Genomic DNA, 17,000 nt, shown 5'->3' on the forward strand with positions numbered 1-17,000 from the left:
AAGATTCTAAATTTGAAACCATCGAAAAACCCCAGTCCTGAAGAAATAAAGTAAAAATTAATCTGGTAATTTGTCATGAATTTGTTGCACAACTAATCAGAAGTATCAGAGTAAGTATACATTTCATAACTGTCAAATGTTCTTTTAATTCTCATTCCAAATCAATTATTTGGTGATGTTGCAGGGGAAAACGAATAAATTCTGTTGGCTTTCTTGCCCATGCTTCAAGTAAGGAGCCATGTTTCATAAAAATGTTCTTTAAATTAGCCACTCTAAAAGGTAAAGCAAATTGTACCAATAAATTGTTAGAACTTGTGCTGCCTGGCATTAAAGCTAACCAGAATCTTAATTGCCCTAAAGTCCCCTCCAAGGAAGTAGCCACTGGATACTCAGTATAAAACAAGCCTACAAACACACACGTGCACACACACGCACACACACACACACACACACACACTGCAATCGAGGTTGCTGGCCAATTATCCCTTTGTAAATGTAATTTTTTTTTTGTAAATGCCTATATACATGGGTATTCTGAAGTGTTTCAACACAAGAAAAGGGGAAGAAATCCCTTAGTGGTATTATTTTAACTTTTTATAAAACAAACCTTATAGATACCATTTCCAGAATATATTTCATATTTTTCACTTGTTTCATGTTTTGTACATTTGTTGTCATTTTCTTAAGAGTTTCTATTTGTTTGAAGTTTATAATCTAATCATTTTATTGACATATCAAACTAAGGGAGTCTTTAGGAATGGAATACATGAAATCTGCTTAGTCACTAAGCTGGTTTATTTGGGATCAAGGATCTTATTTTGGAGAAGGAAAATTTAGAGTTCAGAGAAAGTACTGCCATTTTTCCCTCCCTTGTTACACTTCAGAAAGTTGTAAAATGAAAGAAAAAGGTAATTTAGAATGTACTAAAGGTAGGTTAGTACTAATGCCAAGCATCAGGCATCCTCATAATGCCCTTAAGACATCAGTGTAAATATCAACCCACTCCCTTCATCCCATTCTGTACACTTCAAAGTCCAACAAATGACCCTGTGACAGCAAATTACAGTCACTTGATTCTTCTTAATGTTCAAAAATAATTAACTTTTAAAGGTTTAATCATCTCATAAGTTGAAGTGGTTAGGAAATTCTTTCAACACTTTTTCCCCCCAAAGTTTGCCTATTTCCCACAGATCTGTGATCTCACTGGTGATAATCATTGAAAATCTGTGAACCTAATACAAATGGACTTTCATTAATACCTTTTGTAATCAGTTGAGATAAAAGTAGAACTCCATTTCTCTAATTCCCAAAACTACTGAAAACCCAGTACGTTAGGGGTGATTTCAGCATTCCTGAGCTCCCTCAGGGATCTCTGACCGTGATTCTCAACCTTGGTTTTGAAACCTCAACAACCACAGTAAGAAAATTTCCTTGAACAAAAAGAATAAAATTTGAGTTGGAATTTATACAAATAACTTTGCCTTCCCAATGGTCTTCTTGGGATATTTCACTGTCTCCAGCCCCTTTACTTCAAAATGATTCACTGGGAAGCTTTAGTTTGTGGTAAAGAGATAACCCCCCAACTCCCCAAAAAAAGAGAAAAGAAAAAAAGAAAGGACTACACAGAAGCTCTGTAGCCTGGGGTGTAGAGAGAGATCTGCCAAAAATTAGGATTGAAAACGTATTTTTCAGAGAGTTCTGCTAAGGTCCCCCCCTCCCATGTTTCATGAAACATTCTTGCGGTTTCAGTCTAGATACACATGTGTTATTAAATAACAGCCAAGAGGGTCAGCTTCCACTCACAGGGGTCACAGCTTCTAAGATGCCATGCTTAAGATCCTCTTTATTTATTTTTTATTTTTTTATTTTTTTTATTTTTTGAGACGGAGTCTCGCTCTATCGCCCAGGCTGGAGTGCAGTGGTGCGATCTCGGCTCACTGCAAGCTCTGCCTCCCGGGTTCACGCCATTCTCCTGCCTCAGCCTCCCGAGTAGCTGGAATTACAAGCGCCCGCCACCACGCCTGGCTAATTTTTTTGTATTTTTAGTAGAGACCGGGTTTCACCGTGTTAGCCAGGATGGTCTCGATCTCCTGACCTCGTGATCCGCCTGCCTCGGCCTCCCAAAGTGCTGGGATTATAGGCGTGAGCCCCCGCGCCCGGCCAAGATCCTCTTTAAAAACATCTCAAAACGTTATTTTCCACAGGCGACTTACAAGTGCTATTTTATAATAGCACTTTTAGTTAATATAAGAACTTTTGGTTAATATAAGAAGAGAAACTAACCTAATTAGTTCTATTATCTGGTTGTTTGCCAAACTAGCACTATTGACTGCACCATTTCCCCCCAGCTCACCACTAGCACATGTAGGCCTGCACTCTCCCAGCATGCCCACAAATGGAGATCCTGAAAACCTGTATTACATACCACCTAACATTCTGTTTAGGAGGACTGTTTCTTTGGTTCTTCCAGTCATTTCCTACCAGTTCCCTTTTCCCAATGTTTTTCCTTTCAGGGGACTTTCGGGGTGGGGAGGCTTTGTTTCTCTCTAGGTCTTGTCTACAGTCATGAAAGGTCTGTGTCTTCTTGGTAAAGAAATCTGAACCTCATATCCTATTGTTTGTTTCTGCTTCCTTCTTTTCCCAACTGGCCTCTAGACGGTTTTTTTCTTTCTTTTTGCTGTTTTGTTTTGTTTTTTTGGTATGAAGTCGGGTTTCCTTCCATATCCAGCTTTGGTTCATCTGTCCTCAATGCCCTCCCTCCCAGTCCCAACACCCACCAAAAGGTTGTCTTTTCCTCATCTTACATATTAGTAACAAGCAATAATAGCAATGAAGTAACCCGAAGTATTAAAGAATAGCTATGATTTGAGCCCCTACATGTACTGATCAGGTCACTCTATAAAATCAGCAATATATATTATAAAAAGGGGGTTTGGAGGGAAATAAATACATGTGCAGAGGATCTACATTTTCCCTTTCATCTTACAGAAGTAATCCACATGCTTTATTAAAACATAAACAAACAAAAACAAACATACAACATCATTTTAAGTTACTTTCTATAATGGAGCTTACTTATGGAATATGTCAAATGAATAACACAGGACACGAATTATCTTGTTTTCATGATCACAGCTACGTAAAAAAGAAATGCATGCATGAGAAAAAATGCTGGTAGGAAATATACCCAAATTTAATAGTAACTGCCTTTGGGTGAGGATATTATAGGGATTTCTTTTTCTACTCTTTCTAAAATTCCCAATTTTTCTATTGTGAACATTTATTATTTCTATAGTTATAGAAGACTAACATAATTTTTTTCCAAGAGGCTTACTTTGCAAGATACTATGCTTAATATCTTCTCTGGCACTTGCACCAAGCCCACTCTCTACCAGCCAGACCTGGAAGAGGAGATGAGGCAGCGCTTCATGCCTAGAGCTCCAAAGTACTGAGACTCTCCAAGCAGAAAGGAGGATGCCAGCCAGTGCTATCCTCATGCCCCTATCACCTATAGGGAGTGTCTCTATCTCCCTATCACCTTCCCTCATAGGGAAAGTCAAAACATGCTCACACAGTTCTTGTTTTGACATGTCAGTTTCACCAACCCTTCATTTTTTCCATACAAATAGTCATAAGATATTCAGCTTTGGCCAAATAAATTTCATGTCCTCTTTAATCTAATGTAGACCACGAGTGATATATTATTGCAGGAAAATCAGCTTCAGTATGAGTGTCACCACATCTGGTCTGTCACCCACAACCTCACTCACACTTTGACATATTATTCGATGAAAGAACAGGAGCATCATGTTCCAGGAGCTTCTGTAATTCCCCCTGAGACACTGGCATTATGGTTTCACAGTCCTCAAGGAGGAACTTAACTTTTAACTGGATATCTTAATTTCTAACCAAAGCCATATAGCTTTATTTTTTCAGATTCAACCTCTTAAAAGTAGAGTTTGCAAGATAGTGTCTAATCAAGCCATTTGCAGCTTTGCCGATTCAGTGATGGTTTATGCATCTTTGTTTGCAATTGGGATTCCAGTTTTACAGCTGAGACTCCCCATCTACTCCATTTCCCACAGGCTGTCCACTTGTTCCTGCAAGATGTTCACTCCCCTTCTCCTTGGCACAACATTTGCTGCTGCCCAAAGGGTCCATTTGGCTCAAGTAAATGGCATTAAATATGATTAAGAAATAGGATCAAAACTTTAAGCAGTTCCTATTTCTTTTTGAGATGGAGTCTCGCTCTGTTGCTCAGGCTGGAGTGCAATGAACGGTGCGATCTCGGCTCACTGCAACCTCTGCCTCCCAGGTTCAAGCCATTCTCCTGCCTCAGCCCCCCAAGTAGAAGGACTGCAGGCATGCGCCACCACGCCTGGCTAATTTTGGTATTTTTAGTAGAAATAGGGTTTCACCATGTTGGCCAGCCTGGTCTCAAACTCCTGACCTCAAGTGTTCCACCCACCTTGGCCTCCCAAAGTGCTGGGATTCCAGGCGTGAGCCACCACGCCTGGCCAGATCCTATTTCTTAATCACATTTAGTGCCATTTACTTGAGCCAAGTAGACCCTTTTTTTCTTATTTTTGGTATTGACCCATTTCATTTCATCTACCTTCTTTTCTTCTGTTTCCTTCAAATGCTTTGCCATTTTTTTCCCATCCTACCTGCCTAGAATATGAAGGAGTCCCACTCTGCACTATGATAGCAACAGAAGCAGATCTTAGCCCTTCAACTGATGATTCTCCCCTTTGACAAAATGCTGACCCCTTACAGCATCTGCAGAGAATGGGGCCATAACTCCTGCATTAGACATAGATGTCAGCTCCTTGCAGAGCTGGTTCTGGGGCACCGGCTTGGATGAGCTTGCCAGTTGTTACCCACCCAAGACATTTCTCCAACCATCATTTTCAGCTTATAAACTAATGGTAAGTGTTAATTCTTGATGCCCTGAAAGGTCAATAAAACATTACAAAGGATGGGTACAAAAAAAAATGGAAAGAATGAATAAGACCTACTATTTGACAGCACAATAGAGTGACTATACTCAACCTAATCTGTACATTTTAAAATAACTTAAAGAGTGTAACTGGATTGTTTGTAAACTCAAAAGATACATACTTGAAGGGATGGGTACTCCATTACCCATGATGTGCTTATTTCATATTGCATGCCTGTACCAAAACATCTCACATACCCTACAAATATATACACCTCCAATGTACCACAACAACTTGAAAAAAATAGAAAACAATAAATGCATAAAACACTTCTAGAAGGAGAAAGAAAACACCATCACAAAGGGAACTTACTCTGTTCTGCCCTGTCCAATACAATAAAATTAGATAATTAAAAATACGATTCCTCAGTCACATGTCACATGCTCAATAGACGTAGGTGGCCACAGGCTACTACACTGGATAGAACAGCTATAAAATGTGTCCATCAGCACAGAGGGCGCCACTGGAACAGCACTTGTGTCATTGATGAGGCCACATCCACACCACACAATTCTGAATAATTCAAGTCAGCAAAGACTTACACATCTATTTATCAGCATTTATCATGTGTTTATCCCACACCATTTATCAGCATTTCCTCAGAGACTGGGCAGAATAAAGCACTTATAAAATAACAAAAGAGGCCAGATGTGGTGGCTCATGACTGTAATCCCAGCACTTTAGGAGGCCAAGGCTGGCAGATCACTTGAGGTCAGGAGTTTGAAGGTGAAACCCCGACTCTACTAAAAATACAAAAATTACCTGGGCATGGTGATGGGTGCCTGTAATCCCAGCTACTCGGCAGGCTGAGGCAGGGGAATTGCTTGAACCCAGGAGTCAGAAGTTGCAGTGAGCCAAGATGGCGCCACTGCATGCCAGCCTGGCTAACAGAGCAAAACTCCATCTCAAAAAATAAAAAATAACAGATAACAAATAACAAAAGAGTGCTGAAGTGGCCTCCAGGGAGAGCCCATTTCCTATCCCAGACTGTGTCTGACCATCTGACTATTGCTCACAGCTTGCTGTCCCCTTCTCTGTCTCAGGTTCTTTGAAAATCTGTTATAATTTCCTTTGCAAAAACTCAGGGGACTTTATTAATTCAAAAAGTTTAAATGAACCAAAAAGAAAATGCTAGCACAACAAACACTCATCATGGTCCTTTTCATAAATCACTGGACTAAAGTTGTGCTCATTTATCTTTCTCAAATCCTTCACAGACTTAATGATGTTACTGACAAAACACTCAGACGAGGTCAAACTACTACAGTTTCCATAGCACATGCTTCTTGCTCACAAGTTTACAAGTTTGAAACTAGAGTGAGTTTTTAAAACCTGAAATTAAGATCGTCTCAGTGTTTAATACTTTTAGTAGCCTACCTCCCTCCCCCAGCAATTCATCTTAGCAAACATTCTTCAAAGCTAACATTCCCAGGAGCATGATCGATTTGTAGCTGAGACATCCTGTGTGCATGAGTAACAGCAATGGCCCTGACATCAGTGGCCCACGACAGCCATCTATACAGAGATGTTTGCTCTCTTTTTGCCTTCCTCTTCCCCTCTTCTGTAAGTAAATCATTACTCTTACCTTAAATAGCAAAAATATTAAGGACGTATATATTGCTTAGTGTGGGTCTAAATTTCTGTTCCAATTTCAGTAGGGCCACGTGCAGCAAGATCCTGGAAACCACCTCTGGCATGTGGCCAAGCTACTAGCAACACCATCAACCAACACCAAGGGTGCTTCCTCCTTGCTCTGCTCTACACAGCATGATTTCCGAATGGTTGTAACTGCTCTGTCGTGTGTTGGCACAGCATACCAACCACACTCCCCCGGCCTCCAGGGAGCCCCATGCACGTGTAGGCTCACGGTGACCCCGTGGGTCATCCACCTTCTCCATTAATCTCACTCTGAGCATTGATTTAGTTTTTCCTGATTTCACATCAGCTTGAGCCCTCAGTCACTACCATCAGCAACACCTCACCCCTTGCAGCTTCTAAGACTGTCCTGCCCATGCGTGCCTTCCAGGTGTGTGAGATGCCTCAGCTTCACAGAACCAGAGGAAACCAACTGGAATGGTTCGTGCTCATCTGTCTCTCACTTGTCAGCCCCAGAGGTCTTCACAGACCATCCAGGTGCCCAAACTCAGCCTCTGCTGATAGCTCAGCCTGTATCTTCAAACACCCCATTAGCTTCATTATGCTCTATTCACCTCTAAGTAACTCAAGAGATAGGGCTGGGGTCCAAATTAGCCTTGAAGAAATAGAGAGTACCTGGGAGGAGATTTAGGAAGGGGTCCTCAGGGAGTGTGAAACAATATTGTAATCAGATGAGAATTCCCAGGTCAGAGGGAGGAAATACCTCTACCTTGCCAAGGGTGGAGGAACACCTGGTTCCTCTGAAAGGACACTCACATCAGACTCAAATCCCAGAACAAACATCTGGTCTTTTCCTGAGCTCAGCAGTGTAGATCACATAGGCTCAGCTCCAAGGGGACCCCACTGGGCATCAAAATGGGATTTTGGTAAGCTTGGAGATTCTAGGGCCAGGTGGAATGAAGTTATGAGTCTCGGTTCCACCATCTACTCTCCACCAGTGCTTCAACTGCTGCACCTGAACCTGAGACTGGTAGTGCCTACTTCACAGGAATAACAAGGGAACATATGACAAGTCCAGAGCCAGCTTCTGTCTCAGAGTAAAACTGTTCAGAAAAAGCTTTGATTGCCTTATTTTTTAGATTGTAAATGGAGTCTCAACCTCTAGAGTCATAGTATTACAAATGATCCTACAAATAAAATTTATCTGGATGTGTTTCAGGAAATAGATAAGGTTACCAGGAAGGAATATTTTATGTTAAAATTTACTTGCTTCTTGTCCACTCTAAACCTGGATCTGGGATGCCCCTACGAGTATAGGTAAAAGCGTTATTTCATACCCAAATCTAGGCTGTGCTGGTCTTCATGTTCATTGTGTTGAACCACCAGGCTTTTGACACACTGGAAAAGATAAAGTCAGGTGGATTTTTTAAAAATTACATATATGCTACACTAATGTTTATTTTTGTGAACTAGAAAAACAACCTTGGAAAGCATCAATGAAAACATGTTACAAGTATCATCACATGTAAACAGAAAACTAGTCTTATACTTAACATTATTTAACAGCTAAAAGTGAGTAATGAATCTATCCCAAGCTGAAACACACCTGAAGGCTGTACACAGGTTATTTTATTCTCAGAGGACATCTCCCAGATTTACTCTTGTAATCACATTGTTGTCAAATATCTATAAACATCAAACTTCATGTAGAAATTTGTTTTGCAGAATGTATTCAATCATCTTGCATATACAACTACAACTCAGAAAGATAGCTAGGTTTGGTTATAAAGAATAGGGATTAAGAATTTGATAAAGAAAATGGGGCTGGGCACGGTGGCTCATGCCTGTAATCCCAGCACTTTGGGAGACCGAGGCGGGCAGATCACCTGAGGTCACGAGTTCGAGACCACCTTGGCCAACATGGCAAAACCCCATCTCCACTAGAAATACAAAAATTAGCCAGGCGTGGTGGTGGGCGCCTATAGTCCCAGCTAGTCAGCAGGGTGAGGCAGGAGAATCGCTTGAACCCAGGAGGCAGAAGTTGCAGTGAGTCAAGATCGTGCCACTGTACTCCAGCCTGGGTGACAGAGCGAGGCTCCATCTCAAAAAAAAAAAAAAAAAAAAAGAAAGAAAAAGAAAACAGAATTTCACATTATTCTGAAAGTGACTTGGGGCACATCCTTTTTTTAGTGTTTTTTAAACATTTTTATTACCACTAAATCTTCATTTCTACTTTATGGAAAGACGTGCAAAGAAAGAAGCAGGGAGTCATTCATTACCTTTATATCTTCCTTTTCGGCTGCTGATCTGCTGGACACTGAATTCTTAATCTCTGCAAAAGAAATAATTATCAGGATCTGCTGATTGGAGCTTTTGTTAAGAAGAACAACAACAACTACTAGCTGACAAGTGTAAATGAGTTGCCCAGGAGCCTTCTGCACAGAGATAGGTTTTTAGATTAGGCCTCTTAAAAATCAGCTCTCCACAGAGCAGAGTGTCTAATAACCTGACTGTCCATACTCTGGTATTATCTGTGTGGACTAAGATGGAAACAAGCCCAGGAGCTCTCACAGGAAATCCTGAAGGGGAAAAAATTATCATCAAATAAATAAATGCCCTTGATTCCAAAGGAAGGCTGCTCACTACCGAAAGTTCTTCAAAATAGCAGATTGTAAGGACGTGACTCGTACCCACCTGAGGAAATCCCACATGTCTATTTCCTCAAATACCACAGATTTCAATATGTTTTAAAAGAGCGTAATTCATTATATAAGAGGTCTGGCTTTTCCTTACACATCACTGAAGGTCAAGAACACCAGCATAGACCTCAGCTCCAACCTCAGCCCCGGGCACACCGGGTGTCCTCTTTCTGAATAAAGGATTTCCTGGAAACAGTAGTGGTCAGGATGTACTGGGATGAAGAAAAATAAAAAAAAGGTTCACCCAAGGCAGCATTTTTATCTGTGGTTTAATTGATTGGTTCTGTTCCCAAATACTCAGTTGCCCATAAACAAGAGCCCCTATTGTCGAAATAACCACCAAGAACAGGTTTGGGCCTGGGGAAAATTAAAGCACTCGATATCCCTAGCAAGGACATATGACTGAAAGTCTCTACCCCAGATTTGCATTAACATACAACATTGTGGGGTCTCACTCCTTTTCTGGAAGCTCCACATCCCTTCCCCCACAGCCCTGCTTTATGCTGATCCTGGGGAAATGCCTGAAGTTTTCCAGCAGGTTCATTACCTAGACCTTCCCTACTCCGTTTTGTCACTCCTATTAATTTACCTAATGCCCCAAATCTGCAGGTGGATTTATTCAAGCTCTTCTCACTTCTGGGCAACAATGCTAGGAGTTATCATCCATTTTTATGCTTAGAAAATGTATAAGGTATTCATTTATATGGCTCTACATGACAAATCATAATAAAGATGACAAATTACAAGGATGGAGCTATAAGTAATAAGATCAGGATGGAGCAGAGAAACCAACAATCCTTGTCTTGTGTTTCTAAAAATCTGGACAACAATAACTTTGAATTTGCTTTGCAGAAAGCAAGTAATACCACATTTGCATGCCACAATAGTATATTGCTCTTGAATTTATAATGCATATTAGCTTCTATGATTAAACCAACAAGGAAATAACCAGAGAACAAAGTAATAACCCCAATTTTGTGTGGTCATGTCAACTGATCTCAGCAGGGAATGAGGACAAGATCATAGTGGACACCCAGCCCAGGCAGTTTGTGTACACAGCATCCCTGCCGGCCTTTAAATGCACATCCCATAGAAGGCCTCCAGGTGGCAGCAGAGTAACATCGGCATGAACGGCATTGCCAGAGGTAGGAATGTCAAAATGGGCTAATTTCACCCTTCAAGGACCTGCTTTCAAGTGCCAAAGTCCAAAACACATAGTTAAAATTAACATTTTTGTCCCACTACATAGATAAAGAAAATTGATGTGAAGCACCTACCATGGTATTTGGCATATTATAAGTGTACAGTAGGGATTTGGTTTGGTTTTGAAACTCATATATTCAAACACTAAAAATTGGGATAAGTAGGAAAGAAACCACAAAGGCGTTAAAAAAAAAAAAAAAAAAAAGAAGGGAAGGATAACCTGGACCAGAGTTTCAACAGACACATCTGCACAGACATCAAGAGTCACACCCTTTTACTTTGCCTGTTTTAGGACATTCATTCCTTTAAAGTCATCTCAGCCATAAACTCTTAAATGATCATTATATTGCATTTCTAAAGAATTCTGTACATACAGCATTTATTTGGAAGAACAGTACACATTTTATCCAGATTGCTAATGGAAAAGGCAATCTTATCTGTTAGTGAAGTTTGCAGTTACAGAGGATGTGTTCACACCTGGTAATGCATTTAGGTTCCAGCTTCCTTTCCCTTCTCAAAAGGCCAGTGAACTAGTTTTTATAGATTGCCATGCCTACGTTTTTCCGTGTAGTCCAGTGCAATTTTTTTCACTTCAAAACAAGTACCACAAACTATATTAAAATATATGTCTTCATTAAAAATTGTACCTCATCATTTAAAAAATAACTTCCAAATGTAGAAGGTCTTTATCCAAAAATCATTTAAAAATATTTGTGATATTGTGCTGATTCAAGATAATAATGTATCTTTAATTAACCTAGAACTAAACAGAACCATATCTTAGAGCTTTCAAAGAATTTGGCATTCATTCTAACAGATTAATTAAATTGCTCTAGGAGAGTTTCTGTTAAATTAGTAGGATCCTTTTACACTAACCCACTGTACCACCAATTGCACAGTGCAATCAAACCACTCATTGCTATAGCAACCTTTAGCAGATAATGGTATCAGTAACTCTACCTATTCTGTTTTAAAGGCCTATTAATCTTGCCCTCAAGCCCACCCAGAAGTAAGGATTACTTCTCTAAATCAGACTTGCCAAACTTGATAAACATGTTTTTTTTTATTGCCAAACTATAATGGAACAAGAGATAATCTCTAAGACTTATGTTTACTAGTGACACTGCACCAGTGAACAGGGTTAAGTCGCTGTAAGATTCATGCCAGTGTCTCATTAAGAAGCAGATTCGCCTAAAAAATCTCAACTCTATGCACATGTCTTACTGTCTTATTTTGCAAATGAGACCACAGAGTCTAGACTTAAGCAAATAAAAAAGCTTACACCAAAAACGCAGGATGCTCGGTATTCTGATTTTAATCACCATTTGGATGTGGCAGAAGAATCGTGGTCAGACGCAGCCAGACCACCAGTGTTGTTAATAACCAAGTCCACCACTGGCTTACATCTACAGGGTAGTGTCAAAAGCACAGGTGGAAAACCAGGATCATGCTCTCAGTTTGCTCTGCCTGCCCCCACAAATGTCAGAAAAACACCCTGATGGTAGTGTTCATAGCAGCCTCTGTGCCTCTCTGGCATACATAGTGGGTAGTCCATAGTCTTTGAATGAATCTTTTTTTCTCAATAGGCTGTAAATTCTGGGAGAGCTGGGACCAGATCGATTTCCACTCAACCCTTGTATCCCCAGGACCAAGCTGGGTGCTTTGCACTTAACAGGTGCTGAATAAATGCTTTTCATCTCCACCTACATCTGGTGGCCCAAAATATACATAGCTGACAAGATGTGGTGGATGGTTAGACAGCTGTGGATCAGGACAGAGAAGGAAAAGTTGTTTACTTTTTAGAATTAACTAATTGAAACACTTCCAATACTGGCGCTATTTTATCACAACTTCTGAACTGCCAGATTCATAGACAGATGAATCCTTTTCTCCTTACTTCCTCCCACCCTTCTGGCTCTGTAAGTCCAAAAGCCAACCCTTTTCCTCTCCACTTAGTAAGTATTGCTGTTTCACTACTAACTACCACACCTGCATGTGTTGCTACAATGTTTTATCCTAGTGTACAATTCAATTCACAATGGCCAGAGAATTAAAATGGCAAAGGCACTTGAGAGACTACTTGCCACTCTTAATTCAGAGACTGTTGTCACACTTTGAAAGTTTGTTTCAATATCCCAGTTATTCCTTTTTTTTTTTTTTCCTAAAAGTGGGACTACTAATAAGAACTTTCATTTTGCCTGCTCGGTATAAATATGGACTGGGAGCAACAATGAGGCACGCACTTACAGAAATATCAAAATGAGAATTATCAGTGAGTGAGAGCCCAACATTCCACTCAATTCAACAAGCTCCACTGGTCCCTACTGAGCAGCAGCTGGGGAGAAGAAACCAAGATGGAAGAAATCCTTGGCCTCAAGCAACTCCAAAATGTGCTCCTTGGCATATCATTTTTATATTTCTATTCTATATTGTTTCAGAAAGAATTTAAGACATCTTCTTTAAAATACAGGATTTTTTTTCATTTAAATTACTTGTGTTTCTTTTTTTAAAGACAAAAGTAATTATTTAAGACAGTGGAGAATTCCCTCCTCTTACACAGTTTTTTTGTCTGGAGGTTAACATATGATCCAATTCTGGCCAGAGTCTTAACAGAAACTTTCCTGGCACCTCTCCAAAAAAGGCTTCTATCACTAATAGAAAAAAAAAAAAAGTTGCAGGGCAAAAGGATCTTTTTCCATTGCTCTTTTTGTCTGAATAGAGTTCAATGAAGAAATGATTTTGGAGCCACAGTAGCCCTCTTGCAACACCAGACTGCTGCAGGCCATTCTCCATGGTGTGCCTACTCTTACTGTGAAAACTTTTCTACCGGATTATCTTTTGAAGGATGGTTTTGTGGCCAACAGTCTTGAAACCGAGAAATAGTGTTTCCCTTGGGGATGAAGGCAGATTTGTTTTCAGACCAGAGTAGTAAAGATAATAGCCCCTTCCAGTGCAAGGGTTGGGCAGGCTTGCTAGCAGTCTCCTTATAAGATTTGGGATTTTTTAGTTTGGGGTTCCTCAGCTGTGACACAAACTGAGTGTGTGTGCAGCATCTATCTGAGCTGCTCACAAGGCCCCTGGGGGACTTGCTGGGCAAGGAGAACCAATGTGAACATGAAGCCCATGCTGCAATAAAGTCTTTTGTATCAAAAAATAAAATAAAATAAATAAAAACTTGGAAAAAAAACTAAAAAAAAAATCAATATAACTACCATTAAATGTTGGTATATACTCCCCCATATATGTTTTTATGATAGCTTTATTAAGGTATAATTCATATGCCATACAATTCACCCATTTAGAGTGTACAATTCAATGGGTTTTAGTATATTGAGTTCTGCAACCATCACCATAATCAATTTTAGGACATTTTCATCACTCCAATGAAAACCCCACACGCATTAGCAATCGCTCCACATTTCTCCCCAACCACCTCACCATCCGCCTTCCACACCCCAGCCCGAGGCAACCACTAATCTATTTTCTGTCTCAACAGAATTGCCTATTCTGGATATTTCATATAAATTGAATTGCACAATATGTAGTCTTTTGAAACTGGATTCATGTAGCATAATGTTTTCAAGATTCACCCATGCCGTAGCATGTATTAGTACTTCATTCCTCTTTACTGCCAAATAGTATTCCATTAGATAGATAGATAGATAGGAGGTATCTACTTTGTTTTGTTTATCTATTCCTCAGCTGATGGATATTTGAGTTGTTTCCACTTTCTGTCTATTATTAATAATGCTGCAATGAACATTCTTTCAAGTAAAAGTTTTTGTGTAGATACATGTTTTCATTACTCTTAAGTATATGCCTAGGAGTGTAATTGTTGAATCATAAAACTCCATGTTTGATAAATTTTTATGATACAGATTTTTACATCTCCTGAACCCCGGCCCCTGCCCACCATAGAAATCTCTAAAGCAAAGAATTCAATTATGGAGAGAAAGTATCCTCAGCCCCAAAATTTGGTTGCAATTATCAATTACACAGAAGCTCTAAATCATTATACAGTTGATCCTTAAACAAGACAGGTTTGAACTGCATGAGTCCACTTTTATATGGATTATTTCCAATAAATATATTGGTAATTTTTTTGGAGATTTTTTGACAATTTGATAAAACACGCAGACAAACCACCCTTTCCTAATCCTCCGGCTCCTCAGCCTACTCAATGTGAAGACAACAAGGATGAAGACCTTTGTGGTGGTCCAGTTCCACTTAATAAATGGTAAATGTATTTTATCTTCCTTATGATTTTATTAAGAACATTTTTTCTCTAGCTTACCTTATTATACAAATATAGTATATAATACATGTAACATACAAAATATACCTTAATCAATGGTTTATGTTATTGGCAAGGCTTCTGGTCATCAGTGGGCTATGAGTAGTTAAGCTTGAGGAGTGTCAAAGTTACACATGAATTTTTGACTGTGCAGGGGATTGGTGCCCCTAATCCGAGTTTTTCAAGGGTTAACTGTATTTTTAAATTGAAGCCAGGGCATAATTTTCCTAAGTTAATCAATGGCTTGAATAAAATTAAGCAAATCATCTTTCAAAGACATAAACAAAATTCCATTTTTACCAAACTTAGATTCTACTTTAACTCAAGAAAGAAATTAACCTTTAGCTATATTTTCAAGTAAAGATCACTGCAATTCTATTAGAATACTTAGTTGAGTTTAATACTTTTTTTTCTCCCTAGGCTGCTTATCTGACTCAGCTAGAATAAAGTATCTCAGATATGAGCCAAATGTGTTGCATCTAGGTGAGCTCTGGGGAACCTCTGAGTTGTGAGCTCAAACATACAGTGGGTTCAATCAGATGATCTCTAAAGTTCTTTCCAAGTCAAACTATGATTCTTTAATCCTTTGATAAACTAAGTGGTGAGGAGAATTTTTATTTCTGTGTGAGAAAATACTGATTTTTTATAATAATATACAAAATGAGTATCATATCATCATGATATCCTATCCATATCATGGTCCCTTTAATGATGGAGACTGTTCTTTCCTGTGACAAGCAGAAGAAAGAGGACTGGCGAAGTCAGTCACTAAGGGAAATACAGAAAAGGCTGAATTGCTCTGTAAAATGCAGCCATAAAAGAGTATGAGTTCATGTCCTTTGCAGGGACATGGATGAAGCTGGAAACCATCATTCTCAGCAAACTAACACAGGAACAGAAAACCAAACACCGCATGTTCCCACTCGTAAGTGGGAGTTGAATAAAGTGGACACAGGGAGGGGAACATTACACACCAGGGTGTGTCAGTGGGGGTGGGGGGCCAGGGGAGGGATAGCATTAGAAGAAATACCTAATGTAGATGACGGGTTGAGGGGTGCAGCAAACCACCATGGCACGTGTATACCTATGTAACAAACCTGCACGTTCTGCACATGTATCCCAGAACTTAATAATAATGATAATAATACTAAATGAAAGCAACAGTTACAAATCATTTCCTGGGGCTGCGTATGATTTTTTTGTTGAAAATGCCAAAAATACCCTACTTCTAGGAAAACAATATTTATCAAGTCCTTGACCAGATATTTCACATGAGAGTCAAGGTAGAGCTGTGTATGCAAGTGAATGATCAGCTCTGCAGAACGGCCTGCCTAGTACTGCTGTCTTAAGTCCCCAACACCCAGGTCCCAGCTGTCCTGGCTTAAAGGACCTATATCTTGATATCTAAACCAACTGCAACAGTTCCCCTAAAAAGCCCTTGAGCTAGAGTGTCTCAAATGAAAAATCTTGGAAACAACACTTTGTGTGGATAAGAGCCCTATTGTTTTCCCAGTAATATCTCACAGGAGATATTCAAATAAGGAGAATCCACCACACAACTCTCTCTACATTTCACAAACCAAAGCACAGAGGGAAGTGCTGCACCCCTGTCTACAGAATGTTCAAGCAAAAATCTGCTCACTTCTAGTCACCACGACACGAATGGCTGGGTCCTGGTATCTCAAAACACATATCTTTACCATTGAATCCACCAAAGGCGTGTGTTATATAACTTGCAGTCATGATTAGACATCATTCAGTAAACATCCACTATGTTCAATACTGGGCAAGGTGCTTTATCTGTATTTTCTCACTGAAGTAAGTATTAAATGACACCGCCACCTCCACCCCTACCCCATCATTTTCCACAAAAGCAAACAGCCTAATCACTTGCATTATGCTCAAAAGCCAGTTCACAGCAGAGCTGAGGTTTTTAGCAAAGTCAGCTTATTACTGGCATGTGTCATCGAGACATGTCTGTGCCTGCGGGTCATAAGGACTTGAGAGAGATGAACCATTTGGAATAGAGCTCATTTCAAGGCAATGTTTCCAATGTTTGCGCTTTTTCTATCCCCCAAATGCTGAGAGAACTCTAGACCAGCAGTCCAGACACTAAATAGATCAGTCCTCTGCTCTATAGGGGTAGTGGGAGTCTATAGTGTGGTCGGTAAGGGAGTGGACTGATCACCTGAGTTCTGACGGCCTGGG

The 17,000-nt window shown here is 39.8% G+C and overlaps 1 protein-coding gene across 2 annotated transcripts in view; it reads right to left on the reverse strand.

Annotated features, from left to right (window-relative positions):
- Positions 1-17,000, reverse strand: part of ARHGEF28 (Rho guanine nucleotide exchange factor 28) — a 314,786-nt gene that overhangs the window by 138,721 nt on the left and 159,065 nt on the right. For both annotated transcript variants that reach the window (XM_031003474.3, XM_031003473.3), the window contains exons 8-9: positions 8,876-8,928; positions 7,934-7,994 (exon numbers count right to left, since the gene is read on the reverse strand). In XM_031003474.3, coding sequence (XP_030859334.3) covers positions 7,934-7,994; positions 8,876-8,928 — 114 coding nt within the window. The remainder of the gene's footprint in view (positions 1-7,933; positions 7,995-8,875; positions 8,929-17,000) is intronic.

The sequence above is a fragment of the Gorilla gorilla genome, chromosome 19 (assembly GCF_029281585.2).
Source record: "Gorilla gorilla gorilla isolate KB3781 chromosome 19, NHGRI_mGorGor1-v2.1_pri, whole genome shotgun sequence".
Classification (NCBI taxonomy): Eukaryota; Metazoa; Chordata; class Mammalia; order Primates; family Hominidae; genus Gorilla; species Gorilla gorilla.